The sequence below is a fragment of the Gekko japonicus genome, unplaced genomic scaffold (assembly GCF_001447785.1).
Source record: "Gekko japonicus isolate JY-2015 unplaced genomic scaffold, Gekko_japonicus_V1.1 scaffold1715, whole genome shotgun sequence".
NCBI lineage: Eukaryota > Metazoa > Chordata > Lepidosauria > Squamata > Gekkonidae > Gekko > Gekko japonicus.
In genome coordinates, this window is record NW_015172058.1 from 384,120 (window position 1) to 401,009 (window position 16,890).

General features: G+C 49.7%; 2 protein-coding genes across 2 annotated transcripts in view; both read left to right on the top strand.

The window, feature by feature from the left end:
• Positions 1–5,405, top strand: part of DNAAF3 (dynein, axonemal, assembly factor 3) — a 17,186-nt gene extending 11,781 nt beyond the window's left edge. Inside the window, exons 7-11 of the mRNA XM_015420766.1 lie at positions 565–687; positions 1,544–1,697; positions 2,602–2,716; positions 2,951–3,025; positions 5,243–5,405. Of these exons, the coding sequence (XP_015276252.1) occupies positions 565–687; positions 1,544–1,697; positions 2,602–2,716; positions 2,951–3,025; positions 5,243–5,405 (630 nt within the window). The remainder of the gene's footprint in view (positions 1–564; positions 688–1,543; positions 1,698–2,601; positions 2,717–2,950; positions 3,026–5,242) is intronic.
• A 1,468-nt stretch (positions 5,406–6,873) lies between these two features.
• The window catches only part of TNNI3 (troponin I type 3 (cardiac)), a gene marked incomplete at its 3' end in the record, with an annotated part of 17,153 nt that continues 7,136 nt past the window's right edge, over positions 6,874–16,890 (top strand). Inside the window, exons 1-4 of the mRNA XM_015420767.1 lie at positions 6,874–6,987; positions 13,103–13,137; positions 14,040–14,052; positions 14,975–15,187. Of these exons, the coding sequence (XP_015276253.1) occupies positions 13,127–13,137; positions 14,040–14,052; positions 14,975–15,187 (237 nt within the window). The remainder of the gene's footprint in view (positions 6,988–13,102; positions 13,138–14,039; positions 14,053–14,974; positions 15,188–16,890) is intronic.

Consider the following 16,890-nt stretch of genomic DNA (forward strand, 5'->3'; position numbering starts at 1 on the left):
GACAAAGAATGGACCGTGAGCAATGTTCCCTCTAAGCTGTGGGGTCTTGTGAGCAAAAATTCTGCTTTGTGAGCTACCGGCATTAAAGTTGTGAGCCAGCGATTTGGCTACTGCATAAATTAGTCTGCTCTGGCGCCATCCTTCCTGAGCTAAGACAAAAACGTGTGAGCCGAAGGCTAAAAAACTGTGAGCTAGCTCACACTAACTCAGCTTAGAGGGAACACTGACCATGAGATTAGAAGAAGAAGAAGAGAGAAGAGATTGGATTTATACCCCGCCCTTCATTACCCAAGGTGTCTCAAGAGCGGCTTACAAACTCGTTTCCCTTCCCCTCCCCACAACAGACACCCTGTGAGGTGGGTGGGGCTGAGAGAACTCTGACACAAACTGCTCTTTTTCAAGGACAGCTGTGCCAGAGCTTGTGACTGACCCAAGTTCACATCAGCACATGCAAGTGGAGGAGTGGGGAATCAAACCCGGTTCTCCCAGATTAGAGTCCGCACACTTAACCACTACACCAAACTGGCACCAAACCTAGCTAATCGTAGGTCTCTTGCCTTCCAGAAAGGGGAGCCGATGCCCGCACGGGGTTACTGGGGAGACATTGCCACCGGCCCCTTCATCACCTTTGGACTTGAGACGGAAGAGACCAGTCTTCTGAAAACCGTCAATGGGCTTCCTAGCAAGGTGGGCCATGATTGGCTTTTGCTGGCTTTTCAGGGGGAGGAGGGGGTTGGTAACATGGGGCCAGATTTCTCTCCAGTCTGTGAACTGATCTCCCGTAATGTTTAAAGGGGTAGCCTTAACCGGAGGGCCTGGTCAGATCTCGTGAGCTTAGTAGGGTCGACCCTGGTGAGTACGTGGATGGGAGACCACCAAGGAAGTTCAGCGTTGCTGGGCAGAGGCAGGCCATGGCAAACCACCTCTGCTCATCTCTTGCCTTGAACACCCCACTGGGGGTCGCCACAGGTCAGCCGCAACTTGCTGGTACTTTCTGCCACCACCACCAGCCGCATGACACCCCGCATCCCTAGTCGCAAATCAGGACCTGTGTGTGGAAGGGGAGGGCAGTTGGGTTTTATCCCTTTCCTCTCCCCATTCGGTTTTGTTGATCAAAATCACTGCATGTACATACGCTGCGTCGGCCTGGAGGAGAAAAGAAAGGCTAGCAAAGGCAGTGTGCCTAGCCTTCCTTCTCTTGAAAGCCTACTTCAGCTGGGGGGGGGGGGAAGAGGGTGTTTACCAGTTGTAATTAGTGAAGGGGAAGCCCCGTCATCTGGACCACAGCCCTTACCTGAACCAAAGGTCCCAGGCAGCTGCTGTGTTTCTCTTTAAAAAAAAACAAACCTTGGAAATTCTGTTTCCAGATCTCCCAGCATCGTACCTGGTTTGACCCTGTGTCTGAGCAGCAGAGCATCCTTGACATCCCTCATCCAAAAGATCTGTACAGAAGGAGAATCAAATGAGAGAATCCCAAAGAGGGCAGCACGAATGCAAATTAAGGCTGTTTCCAAGCTGACCTTCCTTTTTTCCTCCTCCGCAGGGCGCTCAGGAAATCTCCTTGTACAATGTCACCGCCCTGTTCTACGAACTGAGCCATCGCTCCCGCTATGACCCGCCCACAGCCTCCGACAAGGAGGGGGAGGAGGGCAGCCTGCAAGGGGAAGAGGACCAGGCCACGCTGGATGCGGCCAACAGTGAGTGGCCGGTGTCCTCTGCCGTGGGGGCTCCCCAGTGTCTCTCTTATTATGCTCTCTGGGGCCGAGGCTCCCACAGTGCCCTGCCAAATTCTCATTGATTGCGTATAGTTTTATTCCTCCTTTATCCCAAGAACTCAGGACCGGCTAGAAAAGTACATGAAAATGACAATGTCCGCGTAATAGTGTTTTCCCCATCAGTCGTGTCCTGGGCAGGCTTCTGCCTCCTGCTTGCTCCACAGGATGAGCTGTAAAAATGGAAACGGTGTTCTCCTTCCTTCTGTGGGGAGAGAGCCCAACCAGTTCCAGTCCTGCCTGGGAGAGGTCAGAAGTCTGGTTTTAACTGCTGTCCTCCCCAGGAATACAGGTCAGCTTCTCCTAGCAGTGGGACTGGAACTTCTGTCTCCTAGTTCATAATGCAGAGCTCTGGTGACCCTACAGGATGTGATATCAGAGCTATGGGTTTTTGTCTCACATTTTGCCGATTTGGAGGCTCTTTACTTCCCTCAAGACTCCTGGAAAACGTTGGGATCTTTTCTTATTACTCCTCCATTTTCTGCACAGTGGCATAAAAGCAGGGTTTGGATTTGTTTTCTGGCTTCAGGAACATCCCCGGTTCTTTGTCTTGCTTACATTTTATTCCCCGAGTTGTTCCTCTTTAGCTTTGTCGTCGGCCCCCCTACCCAGTCTCTCCCTCCGCCGCCTCTTGCCTGCCGTGGTGTCCCACTGTGGCTGTGGTCACACACAACTAAAGAATCCACTTCCAATCCACTTTCAGTGCACTTTACTGTGGATTTTACTGTGTGAACTGGCAAAATCCAATTGGAAGGTGCATTGAAAGTGGATTGAGAGTGGATTGTTTTAGTGTGGGTGACCGCAGCCTCTGTGTTTTCCCAAGGCCAAGGCCCTCCCGACACAGAAGATATCCGGGTCCACTTCCTGCCTCTCAACTGCCTCCCTCGGCTCCATCAGAAGGGCAAATACCAAAAGCTCTTCAACCTCCTATTCTTTTCCTGCAGGTAAGGCTGGGGGCTGGGCAGGAGGGGACTTCCAGGACAGCGGAGCTCCCTTGAGGCACTGGGAGCCCGTCGGCACTGCAGCTTCCCCTCGAAAGAGGACGGGAGCAGCCGGCTGTGCTAGGAGGCAGGGCTGCTGGCTGACTCAGGAGGGCTCTGGCCTGCCTCAGCAAGTAAGGACAATACGCCGAGAGGTCGCTTCTCTCTACCCACCACCTCTTTGTTTGCCTTTCGTAGCATGGTGCACCTCCTGAAACCAGAGCTGTGTCTGGTATCCGCCCCCAAAGCCACACTCGTCATTGAGCTGGCCAAGTAAGTGTTTCTTTCTTCACCCTGTGCTGGCAAACAGATCTCACCCCGCCCCCAAGAAGCCAGTGATGCAGTAGATGAAGCACTGGGTTTGGGCAAACGAGACCCACATCCAGATCCTTGTTTAGTCACGAGCAGTGCTCCCTCTAAGCTGAGTTAGTGTGAGCTAGCTCACAGTCTTTTAGCCTCCAGCTCACACATTCTTGTCTTAGCTCAGGAAGGAGGGCTCCAGAGCGAACTAATTCATGCGATAGCCAAGTCGCTTGCTCACCGCTTTAATGCCAGTAGCTCACAAAGTAGCCTTTTTGCTCACGAGACTCCACAGCTTAGCAGGAGCGTTGTTCATGAGCAGTGGCCTGACCTACCTTGCAAGGTGTGTGCTGTTTCTTTAGGGTCCTTTTGCCGCCTGGCCATGTTAACCTTGTAGCGCTCCAGTTTTCAAAATGTATTTGAAGCTGGGAGGGCTCGATTTGCTTTGCCACAACTTCCGCAAGAACCAAACTATAAGTAACATTTTTTTCCCACTTGGTTACACATGTTTTGACGTGTTCCCCGCAGCCACATGTAAAAGTGAAAAAAACGTATAATTTGGCTGTAGCTAAAAAGTGTTTAGGAGCTGCGGTGGCTCAAGTGCTTAAGACGCTGAACTGCAGGCTGTGGAAGGTCGGTAGTTCAGCAGTTCGAGACCCGAGTGTGCCGCATGACGGAGTGAGCTCCCATCTCTAGTTCCAGCTCCTGCCAACCTAGCAGTTCGAAAGCAAGAAATTTCAAGTAGATAAATAGGTACCACTTTGGTGGGAAGGTAACAGCATTCCGTGCACCTTGGTGTTTAGTCATGCCGGCCACATGACCACGGAAACGTCTTCGGACAGCGCTGGCTCTTCGGCTTTGAAACGGAGATGAGCACCGCAACCCTAGAGTCGGATTCGACTGGCTTTCGAGCAAGGGAACCTTTACCTTTACCTAAAAATGTGTGGGTGGGGGTCTCTGTTGTAGGACTGGCAAAGACCTTTCTCTGCCCGAGACCCTGAAGAGCTGCTGACACTTGAGTAGGGCTGGGCAAATCAATGATCCGACTTGGTAGAAGGCAGTTCTGCATGTTTTTTTAGAAAACAGCAGGCAGCAGTACAGGGTACTGCAGTTCTGAAGCAGTTCCTGTTCTCGGAAAGACGGCAAAACAATTGGACGAAGACCAATTATCTGTTAGTGGTGCCTTTTTAGACAGAACGACAAAAACATGAAAGCACTAAGTGATGGGATCTGTCTTCCACTTCTGTCTTTCTAAAACAAGTGTGCCAAAGCTTTCCACGCTTGACGGGGGCGCATATGGATCCTGCATCCGAGCACGCCTGTCCAAGTACATGATCAATTGAGAAACCTGCTCCTAGATTCTGGGCTTTTAGAGAGAAGTGGGACTAGCTCACAGCAGAGAGGGAAAAGACAGGAATGTCTCGTCTGTCTGCCCCATCCTGATCGCCTTGTTTGTTTATTTCAGTATTTTCATCCAAATTTTCTCCCCAGTGGGACCCAACGCACTTTATGAAATTCCGTTTGCAAAAATGCAACTTAAAGAAGCAAACAGAAGACAAAACAAAAGGGTACTGTACGCCACGTTGTAGCTTAGTCCTGGACCTGCTGGCCTCGCTCACGTAGGGCCTCAGGCGGCAAGCCCTGGGCTAAGAGCCACAGGTTAGGATCCCCTTGTCCGGTGCCCTCTGGCTTGCAACGCAGGCCCAGGCTAAACACAGGCAGACGGAAGAGGAACAGGAGCTCCACTCAGATCTAATTCAGCTGCCCAGGGCTTTTTTTGTAGAAAAAGCCCAGCAGGAACTCATTAGCATAATAGACCACACCCAGCAGCATAAACTCATTAGCATATTAGGCCACACCCCTGTCAACAGATCTCATTAGCATATTAGGCCACACCCCCATGTTACCAAAAGTGTGGTCATCCAGCCACACCCACCTTTTGCTTCTTATTCTGTTTACCTTGTTTGTTGTCAAAACCCAGGACTTTTTTTGTAGCAGGAACTCATTCCTGCCCAAAAATAGCCCTGCAGCTGCCGTAAAGATGTGCCCCACCTTCTTCCCCCTGCTGGTGGCTGGTTTTCTGAGAGGATTACAGGGCCTCGGTAATTTAGCAAAGGGAGGCAAGCGGTGCCCAGCAGATCCACCGAGCCGGCCTTCCCGACGCGTCAGATTAATCCGTTCCTCTTTCAGCTTCCTGCCCGACCTCCGCAAGGAGCAGGTGTCCGAGTTCTGCTCCCGAGTGACCAACCTGGCGAGGGAAACGGGATTTGTGCCCGTCGAAGCACCCGGCCAAGAAGCGTTTTCCTTGTTCCAGCGGCAGGATCCTCCTGAGGTGGCAGAGCCAGGCCTCTGACGCTCCCTCCCCACTTTTACATCCGTCTTCTTTTGAATCTTTGCTGGGCTTTTTTTCCCCTTTTGTAAAAAACACAATTCCTCTTAATAAAAAAGGCTGCTGCTGCAGAACACGCCCAGGCCCTTGTCCGTCTGTGCTGAGGTCACTGAGTCACCGTGGAAGGGGGAACCGCCGTCCTTCTGGGGCTGGTTGTCTGTCAGGAAGATTCCCCCCCCCGTGCCTTCCCCGCTGAGTTCTCTCTCCCATAGCCACACAGAAAGGGCCAATCCAGATGTGATGGGAGCGCACGGGTCTCCCAGTGTCTTTTTAAGCACTAATTACAGCTGCACAGGACCCGATTCGGATCAGAGTCGTACAAGGAGTGCAGAGGGAAGTCAGCCCTTTCATACCTGAATGGTTTCGCTAATTGAAACCTCCTCTCTTCCACATTCTCCCTCATGCAGCTTAAAACCTTTTAAAGGGATGGGGGGGGGAACCCATTTTCCCTTGCTTCCCCCCCCCCAAAGGCTATAACTGTGCCGGGGAGTGGGGGTCAATTTGTGAAGGGATGAGGAGGTGAAAGGACTTAAACTCCTCTCCCTTACATGCTCGAGAGCCTCATCATTTCCATGCTTTTCAGCACATGAGTGAGAGCCTTCAGTGTTCCCTTGAAATCAAAAGGCTTCTGCTCCTAGAGCGTTCAATATACCATGATGGTATACTGTGGCCCGCCATTTCATGGGTGAATCTGGAAGAGGCGCTGGAATGGAGGCGGCCACCGGGAACCCTTGTGACTCTGTCAGTTCTAGCCCTGCCATGGGGGCTCTTCTGCCTTCCCTTTGGGTTGTCTCGCCAAAGCCCTGTTCCTGCTCCCCCCCCCTCCCCGCAGTGTCTGGTGGCCGTCCTTATCAGAGGAATGCATTCCGTTCTCCTTCTTCCCTAAAAGGCTCAGCTAAGGCTGAGCTCCGTTCTTCATAAAAGGCCACCAATCACATTGGTGCCCTTGTAATCACGGGAGAAATTCTTTCCCTCTAGCAGTGCACCGTTCCGTTCCTGAAGGCATCAGGTAATAGGGAAGAGGGCATCTTTTAATGTTTTCCCCCTTTGGGGGAGGTTGTCAGCTTGGTGGGGGAGAGAAGTAGCCAGTGCTCCCTTATGCATGGGGAAGATTGTAAACCCTCCGCTGTGGGGTTAATATGCAGGATAATGCGTAACGATCCAGAGAACAGCTCTCTCTGTTTTCTGTGCTTTGAAAAACCCTTCTTTAAGGAAGCAGCGTCAGCGTCAGGACAGCCTTCGCTGGGCGTTGAAAAACCCTTCTTTAAGGAAGCAGCGGCAGCGTCAGGTTGCTGGGTGCAATAAATTTAGGTGCAAGGTTGTCACCATTCTCAGTTTCTTAGAGCGCCGAGGCTGCTGGGGTATCTGTGTGCATCTTTCTCTGTGTGCGTCTGTGTGTGATTGTCTTCCAAGCAGGCATTGCTGGGAGGCAGAAGCAAGCCCACTGGCAGTGCCGCGCCATCAGTCATTCTGTTTCCAGCATCTTCCTCATCGCCCGCAAAGAGGTGGTTCCGAGAACTCGGTTGCGGCACCGCCACAGTCGCAGGTGATACGGCTCTCATGTACCCTGTTCGGCATAAAGAGATTTAGACTGTGTTTACGTGAGTCCGTTCGTTCGGCCCGAGTGTACTTAAGTTCTTAACGTGCGGGAACAGTACAGAAGTTGCGCCCTCTTGAATAGCTCGCCCTCCCCCGAGTGTATTAACACTGCTTGCTTATGGCGTCGTGACCTTAACATGGAATTAAATTGCAGTTCAGCGCTTTAAATCAGACTATCAATTTATCAGCTGGAGGGAATCCAATGACCCAAAGGGCGGGGATGTGGAAGGGGGGAACGTAGGAGCCGAATCTCTTTCCTCCTCACTCGAGGTGTGCGTAGTTTCGAGTGAACTCGGGTCAGTCGCAAGAGTTATAGGTGGCACTGATCTTTTGTGGGGGGGAAGGGGGGTGATTGGATGGCTCCTGCACTTCAAACCGCAACTCCTGCAACATTTCTGGCTGTTCCCGGTAGCAGATGTCTCCAGCAAGGGTGCAGAATGGTTGGTTTCACACCTAGGGCTAAGAATAAAAGTGTCCCTTCACAGTTCTCTTGGGGAAGGAGGGGAGCTTTCTATATTTTTGCTCGCAGCCTGTGATCTCCCCACCCCCCCACCTCCGGTTTCTGAGGTGGAAGGAAATAATTTCAAACAGCTCCTCTCAATATTAATCTCCTCGCGTGTGTCAGGGACTCGGCTCCATCCCGAGCCCCTCCCTCTCTCAAAAGACAAGCTCGGTCTCCTTATCGGTCCTTGTGAAGAAGCGATCCCCTCCTGACCTGCCGGGCTAGGGAAAAGGGAGAGGGCAGAGAATGGGGGGTGGCGACGGTGGTGACTGAACTGGCCTCCCCCATCTGTCTCTGTGGCTCGCTCTGCTAGTTCTGCCAAGGGCTGCTGCCTCCTCTTGGAACAGCCCGGCCCTGTTCGGAAGCGATAACACAGCACAAATTTAGCTGCTTCTAAAGAGGCTCTGGCGATATGGGTGTCTGGTACACACTTCAGACAAGTGTCGACAAAGGCCAGAGAGGGCTCGGTCGTGGGCTGAAGCACGAGGGAACGGAAGCACTTCTCTGAATTAAAAAACCAGCGTGAGGCCCTCTTTGTGTGTTTACTTCTCAGTGGAAATAGTCACGCTGCTTTCCAGAAAAATCGTGTGGTTTCTTTTTAACGTCTCCACAGCCACAGTTCGTGGTAATTCAATACCCTTGGCAGCTTAATACATGGTGACAAACATGGATCTGCCACCCCAGCAGGTACGCTTCGCAGGACGTAGGCAGCTAATAGCAGCCCATGATTAGTATACCTGCAAGCACAGTTTACATACGTGTCTAGATGTTCACCAACAACTGTGCGGGCTGGATCCCACCGCTTTTTTCCCAATGGCAATAGACAGAGGTCGGGCTTCTTTTGACCACCAAAAAGGGGATCGTGGGACCTTGCTGAGACAAAAGCCACATGGGGGTGGGGGCTGCAGTGAGGAGGGAGGGAGTACGGCACAGTCAAGTAGAAAAGCCAGTAGGATGCAACCCTTGTGCATTGTGGGAAGTGGCACTCCAGAGCTTAGAGGAAACATTGGTGGGGGCTGCAGCGAGGAGGGAGAGAGTACGGCACAATTAAGTAGAAAAGCCCGTAGGATGCAACCCTTGTGCCTTGTGGGAAGTGGCAAAAGGAAAGCAAACAGTTTTTGTAAATGCCGCACAAATCCTTAAATACCATACAAAGGCCGTAACCGGGGTGGTGCCCGCGGATACTATACCATGCCTGGAGTACTAACTAGCCCCACCTAAGAGTTGGCGGGGCGGGATGTGACCAAAGAACATCCTCCCCTTTTTGCTTTACGCTGCTTCTATGTACTTTCAGGCCCCAACCTGGATAGTGTGGGCCAGCCCGATCTTGTCAAATCTTCTTGTTGTTGTTTTGGTGAGTAGTTGGTGTGCGTGTGTGTGCCAGTGCCTGGAAGTCATGGTTGACTTCTGGTGACCCCTAATGTGGCTTGGACATTCAGAGAGGTGGCTTGCTATTGCCTGCTCCTGTGTCCTAGCACTGGTATTCCTTGGTGGTCTCCCATCTAAGTACTTGCCAGGGTCGGCCCTGCTTAGCTTCCCAGATCTAATGAGATCGGGCTTGCCTGGGCTATCCAGATCAGGGCATCTTGTCAAATCTTGGAAGCTAAGTAGGGTCGGCCCTGGTTTGTATTTGGATGGGAGCATGATCCCCTGGAGAACTCCTTGGCAAATAGAAGGGGAAGTCGTGGAAGAAGTGACAGACTTCACGTTCCTGGGAGCCCAGATCACCGCAGACTGTGACAGCAGCCATGAAATTAAAAGACGCCTGCTCCTTGGGAGGAAAGCGATGGTGAACCTCAACAGCATGATAAAAAGTAGAGACATCACCCTGCCAACAAAAGTCCGCATGGTCAAAGCAATGGTATTCCCAGTAGTCATGTATGGCTGCGAGAGTTGGACTATAAGGAAGGCCGAGTGCCGAAGAATAGATTCTTTTGAACTATGGTGCTGGAGGAGACTCTTGAGAGTCCCTTGGACTGCAAGAAGATCAAATCAGTCAATCCTAAAAGAAATCAACCCTGACTGTTCCCTGGAAGGCCAGATAATGAAACTGAAGCTCAAATACTTTGGCCACCAAATGAGAAGGGAGCACTCACTGGAGAAGACCCTGATGCTGGGAAAGACTGAAGGTCAAAGAAGTCAGGGAGGGCAAAGGATGAGAGAACATGAAACTGAGCCAACTTCAGAGGACGGCGGAAGACGGGAAGGCCTGGTGGGATCTGGTCCATGGGGTCGCGAAGAGTCGGACTCGACTGTGCGACTGAACAACAACAAACCTCCAAGGAATACCAGGGTCATGACACGGAGGCAGGCGATGGCAAACCACCTCTGAAGGTCTCTTGCCTTGAAAGCCCTATAAGTCAGAAGAAGAAGAGAAGAGAGAAGAGATTGGATTTATACCCCACTCTTCACTACACTAAGGAGTCTCAGAGCAGCTTGCAATCTCCTTTCCCTTCCCCTCCCCACAACAGACACCCTGGGAGGTAGGTGGGGCTGAGAGAGCTCTTTTGAGAACTGCTCGTGAGAGAACAGCTCTGAAACAAAGGTCACACCAGCAGCTGCATGTGGAAATCCAGCAGGTGCAAGTGGAGGAGTGGGGAATCAAACCCAGTTCTCCCAGATTAGAGTCTGCGTTCCTAACCACTACACCAAACTAGCTCTCTTACAGAGTCACAATTAGAAGGCCTGCCAGCAGGTTTGAAAATTAAGCTAAACTTTGAATATTGAAAACATGGGACTTTTGAATAATACGTTGTCATTAAACATAGCATATTCATTATTGCCAAAATTACTTACATTTAAACAAAAAAAAAGTCTTGTATACCTCTACAGCATAAAGGTTTTGTTTCAGTGCTCCCTCAAATTTCCCGGTTTTTCCCTGGGAAAACCTGGGAAAGTCCTCAATATTTTTCCTGCTGTATATTTGGAGCAAAATGCTTTGTAACACAAGAATTTTCTCACTCAAATAATATTTTATAGTAGTTCTTTTTTCAGTGCTGCTCAATTTTTCCATTGGAGACGAATTTAAGTCCTCAGCCTTTTACGTACTAGAACGCGAGGGCATCTAATGAAGCTGACGGGCAGTAGACTTAGGATGGACATAAGGAAATACTTCTTTACACAGAGAGCGATTAAAATGTGGAATTCGCTGCCAGAAGATGTAGTGATAGACACAGGAATAAACAGCCTTAAAAGGGGATTAGACAGATCCATGGACGATGGGGGCTATCAGTGGCTACTCGCCGTGGTGACGGAGGGGAACCTCCACATTCAGAGGCACTAAACCTGTGAATCCCAGAACCAGGAGGCACCATCAGGGGAAGGCCTTGGCCTGTATGCACTGTTATTGGCCATCCAGAGGAACTGCTGGCCACTGTGTGAGACAGGATGCTGGAACTAGATGGACTAGCGGTCTGATTCAGCAGGGCTCTTCTTATCACAACCAAAGTCCCTTTGCACACTGCATGGAGAGGAAGGTGAACATTTCTGTAGGCACTGCCTGCATCGGTATCGTCTTCCTTGCTTCAGGCCTGTCTTTGCGCAGTCAACAGTTGTCTCTCCCTCTGCACCACACTACCAAATATTTATTTATTATTTATTTTTCATATTTGTATCCCTCCCTCCCCAAAGGCTCAGGGCGCATCACAAGGGCAAGGTAAAAACCGAGCCATAAATAAAACATATGGTACATAATAAAAACATCCAGCATTATTAAAAACAGTGGTGCTCAATCAATTACTAGTATCGTGAATCCAAGACGAAGCAACTCAGTTCAGATGGTACATCCCATGAAATTATGCCTAAACGGAGACGACTTATCAGATCTTCTAAACATTTCCAGGTTCTTCCTCAGGGCCTCGTCAGTGCATCCTTTAAGGTACCGTGACGGTGATGGTATAGTGGGGCGGCGGCTCCTACTCAAAGGCCTGGCGGAAGAGCTCTGTCTTGCAGGCCCTGCAGAACTGCATAAGGTCCCGCAGGGTCCAGATCTCCCCCGGGAGCTCATTCTACCACGTAGGAGCCGCCACCGAAAAAGCCCTGGCCCTGGGTCCCAGCTAATTTGGCATCCTTGGGGCCCGAGATGACCAACAAATTTTGGGGGCCCGACCGTAGTGCTCTGGGGGAACATGTGGGGAAAGGGTATCTTCTTTCTTTACCACAAACCCCAAAACACCTCACTCTGGAACCTCTATGCCCTTTGGGTCACCAGTAGCCAAAGATCTCTCAGCCAGAACCCAGAGTCTAGTTTGGGACTTTGCAACACTCTGAACTCCAATCCCAACTGGATTCAATCACACACCAGATTCTTTAGAACCAAAACCTCTGTGTTATCTGGATCCAGAGACCCAGACCCAACCCCAGTAACTGAGATCCAAACCTTCTGTGGCACTATCTAGACCCCAGACTCAAATCTGAATGTCACACAGTGCCCTTCGAACAGAGCAGAATACATGCAGAGGACATCTGAATTAATATTCTTACTTTATTAGATTACAAAGCAACAGCTGTGCAGGGATCCCATTGGCTAGACAAGAGCTACCTGTAGCTGCTATTCATGTCTTTTCCATGAAAGGACCATATAAAATCATCCCCAGGTGGATGGTGCCTCAGCCATGGATGGGAATACAGCGTAGTTCAAAGATACGGCTTATTGGTTAATGGCCAACAGTTATGTACTTGTGGGATGCTTAGTACTTAAAACCGATATATTTCCGTTCCAATTAAGAGTAGTAATAATGAGCTAATGTCTCTGAAGAGGCAGCTGTGTGGATTTAGTTCACGCTGTCTAAGAATATATGGGTAAAAAAAAATAAATCTCCCCGGTGTTTTATTTTTCTAAGATTGTGAGCTCCAAGAAAGTGGGACAGAGAGCGATTATTTTAATACGAAGCGATCTCTTGAAAAGACGGAACAATGAGAACTTTGGGATCCAAGACGGCGTCTTCCTTTAGAAACCCTCCGTTGGAAGCTAATTTTGTCTGTGCATTTTCTATGCGTGTGAGCCGACTTTTGGACTCGCGCCAACACAATCTCTCTTACTCTTTGAATGGTCTGTGTACAGCTAATATTTTATACTGTTTTAAGGTTGTCTAAACTGCAGGTATTGTATAACATTGTTAATAAAAGGGAAATGGGTGCTGAGTTTATTGTTGTGCTACACACACCCTCGAGGGACCGAGGAACGCTACGCTGGTGTGTCTTTTGACAGGAGATTAATAATCAGGTAGAAAAGAAAGCGGCAGGGAAATCCGCAACTTCCTCTGCGCAAACCTTCATTAACCTGACAGGGCCATTGACAATAGAGGAATAATCGCGGTTTGTGGGATTAAGGATTAGAGAGCTAATTAACCGAGGTTAAATTCAAGCTTGCTGCCTCAATGGCTGTCACGTTTTCTGATTTCTACTTCTCCAAGAATAACCAGATGGTGCAACTTCCACTCGCTTCTTCCTGGGCTCCCTGAGGAAGCAGGAATGAAACCTGCGCCCTCTGGAGGATAAGTGAAGTCGTGCACATATGAAAGAATAATATTTCTTTTTCTCTTTCTTCCCCCACTCATAGCGGATTGAAGTTTTATTTCCCAACATGGCAGAAGAGTGAGTATTAAAAAAAACAACAACAGACCTTTTAATTAGAGTGAATGGAAAAATGGGGGGAAAAAGTGGATCTTTGAGGAAGAATGGTGATGGCTCCAGGTTTGCCAAGAGGCTGAGGTGGTAGAATGAACGGCACCATTTCAGACCGCAGGTGGAGGATTCTGGCTTTCCTTTGTATACACGGAACTTCCCTTCACACAGAAAACTAGCTCCAACGGTGGGGGGGGAGTTGGACCCCCCATTGCTTTGGTTTTCTATGTGCAGGGAGGGAGTTCTTTTCCCCCAGAGAGTGGAACATTCCAAACAGTCTTTCTTGTGCTTGTAGACTGAAATTGTACAGTCCGTTTTGCCACCTCTCTCTCCTGTGCGTGTGACTCAGTCCTTAAAGAACAAGGAAACAGATATCTGGAGCCTTCTTTATTCTCTGGAAGGAAAATGAACCTGAAATAGAGCTGGGGAGAAAGGGAAGAAGAAACCGGGGCCCAGGATTCTCAGGAAGGAGGTGTGGTGGGCAGAGAGGTAGGGGGAGCCAAAGCCCTGTCTGTCAAGAGTAATGCTGGTATTTGAAACTCTGGGATGAGATTTCTTTAAGCAGCATCTTAGGGGTCTTATAGGGTTGCTACCTCTAGGTTGGGAAATACCTGGGAATTTTGAGGGTGGAGCCTCGAGAGGGCGGGGCTTGGGCAGGGGAGGGGCCTCAGCAGAGTACAACGCCATAGACTCCACCCTCCAAAGCAGCCATTTTCTCCAGAAGAATTGATCTCTAATGTAATCACAGGAGATCTCCAGGGGCCACCTGGAGGGTGGCAAGCCTTCAGCCTTAGCAGGAAGACAGGTGTGTAAGTCAAGAAGGATTATATTCATTCTGACTGAGGCGTATCTTTCTCTTCTGTCTTTTGCAGGGAAGAGGTGACTGTAAGTACCAACAAAGGGGCATTCTCCAAACCTATGGGAAATAATGTCTCTTCTTTTGAGTTGCCATGTTTCCCTCCTCCTTCCAGATTCCTTATTTACTGTGCTAGGAAAATGTTGGGTTTCAGTGTCTGTGTGTCCCCCCCCCCCCCGTTTAAATTACCATTCAAATTGGATAATTGCCATGCAGAATGGATGTGACAAACTCCGATCATCCGTCTTAAGTCATTGTGAATAGTCTGCTACTGGAACCAAATAACCGTCAACAGTATTTACAATTGTGACATCTTTGTGAAATGTCGAATCATGACTTTTGAATCTTACTGAGCTCCCGTTTTTATGTTCTGCTGAGTTTTGTCACCCCGGAGACGCTTTGCAAGAGCGTCTCTGCTAGCTCCATAGAAAGAGGGTCCAGACGAGCTTTGCAAGAGATCAGCTGTGTAAATTCAGGTTACGATTGAAAACGGTGCTTTAAAAACATAATTGTTTTTATCTGTGGCACTCTGGAAGGAGTTTGACATTGATTTGCTTTTTTCCTTGTCACCCCGGAGACGCTTTGCAAGAGCATCTCTGCTAGCTCCGTAGAAAAAGGGTTCAGACGAGCTTTGCAAGAGATCAACTGTGTAAATTCAGGTTACAATTGAAAACGGTGCTTTAAAAACAGATATTGTTTTTATCTGTGGCACTCTGGAAAGAGTTTGACATTGATTTGCTTTTTTTCTGCCTTTATACCCCACCTCCAAAGCAGCTCACATCGTTCCCCTCTCCTTCATTTTATCCTCACAACAACCCTGTGAGGTAGCTTCGGCTGAGGGTATCTGGCTGGCCCTTGAGGGGGTGGCCTGGGAGAGGGAGGAGCTTAACCTTTTTCTTAAAGGACAGTCTGACGAATGCCACACAATTAATACATTTTTTCTTTGTACAGTTTGAGGAAGAGGAGGAAGAAGAATATGTGGAGGAGGAAACGGAAGAAACGGCAGCCGAGGCAGAACCGGAAGCGGAACCGAAACCGAAACCTCCCGCCCCGGAGCCTCCCAAGCCTGCCACTCGGCCTCCTCCCCCAACTGCCACCCCTCATCCCCTCCGCCGAAAATCGTCAGCGAACTATCGAGCCTATGCTATCGAGCCACATGATAAGGTGGGGTTCTGGTGTCCTTTGAAAATTTTAATAAACCCATAAAGGCAGGACTGGTACATCCCCTGTTGGCTCAGGGATGTGGAAATCAGGCACATGACTCACATTCTTGAGAATCACAGGCTTCTCTCTGCTTTTCAAGATGCACCAGCTCCCCGTGGCTGCAGAGGTCTGGATGTGTCTCTCTGAAACACATCCATCTTCAGATGTGGGTCTGGTCCTTCCCAAATGACCTCCAATCAAGTGCAGTTGTGGTGATTTTGGGGCCCTGGGCAAAATGCCAGGATGGAGCTAGGAAATCACTGCCATCACTTCCCCCCCTCCCCTGCCAGGGCCAAAGAAGGAGTGGCCCTCACCGTGTGTGAGGTGTTAAGCTGCCAGGCCCCCTGGCCACCGGTTGGGGATGGGGGCAAAGGGGATCCAATGGCACAGAGTTCACCCTCCGTAGCATCCATCTTCTCCGGGGGGACTGGTCTCTGTAGTCTGGAGATGAGCTGTAATCCTGGGGGATCCCCAGGTCCCACCTGGAGGCTGGCATCCCTAATAGGTGGGCAGGAGACACTGCTACCACCAGGAGCCAGTGGCCCAAGCCCCCTAATAGGGGGTCAGGAGACACGGCTCCCACCAGGAGCCAGTGGCCCAAGCCCCAGAGGGGGCAGGTGCAAGTGGCAGCAGGAGCCTCCTCTTCTTCTCTCTTCCTTCCATTGAGGAGATGAGGCTCTATGCAGTTTAGGGCCTCCCCAGGCCAGGAGCCCAGAGCAGCTGCCCCTGTTGCCTGTTGGCTAAGCCCCCCCCCCCCGCCTCCAATCAGGTTACTTCTCTCTGTATTTCTATAGCCCACTTTGATCTAGCACATTGATCAGCTGTCCCTCCTTCCCCCGGCGGAAGACAGGAGGGCCTGGCGGGAGCTGGTCCATGGGGTCGTGAAGAGTCGGACTCGACTGTGCGACTGAACAACAACAACAGGCCTGGAGCCCAGAGCAGCTGCCCCTGTTGTCTGTTGGCTAAGCCCCCCCCCAATCAGGTTACTTCTCTCCATTTACTAATCTGTCTCCTTTGCCCTCCTCTTGTATCTCTATAGCCCGCTTTGATCTAGCACATTGATCAGCCGTCCCTCCTTCCCCTTGACTTCTAATCCCCCGCCCAAACTGGATATTCACAATAGACGGCTGGGAAATTAGATGTATCCTTGGAGGATAGGTCTATCAGTGGCCAGAAGCCGGAATAACTAGGTTGCCTGCTCCAAGTCCAGAAATTCACAAAACCAAACAAGGACCCACGGTAAGTAGGAAAACCAACATACAACAAGTACCGTGCACAGATGATTATAACGTATCATAAATAATTTTACATGTTTTGAAAAAAAATATTTTTACAATAATGTGTACATATATAATAAATCATCTTAATTAAAAATATCGAAAATCATCTCCAAGAATCTCAAAAGCTATTGTACGACCTTTAATAATAGTCCTCCTCTGTTAAATAAAGTTTCAAGTCGGAGGACTCCTTGAAGTCTCTTTATAACATGTGCTCATGTCTTCCTCCAACAGAGGTCCAGATATCCTTCGGTTTCCAAATCTTCCTCAGGGAGTTCAACAATAATTTTCAGCACAAGGTTGCCACATACCAAAGTTTTAATCCAAAGTTCTCTTCAATGAACGCTGCAAATTTTTTTTGATTAAGATGATTTATTATATATGTAC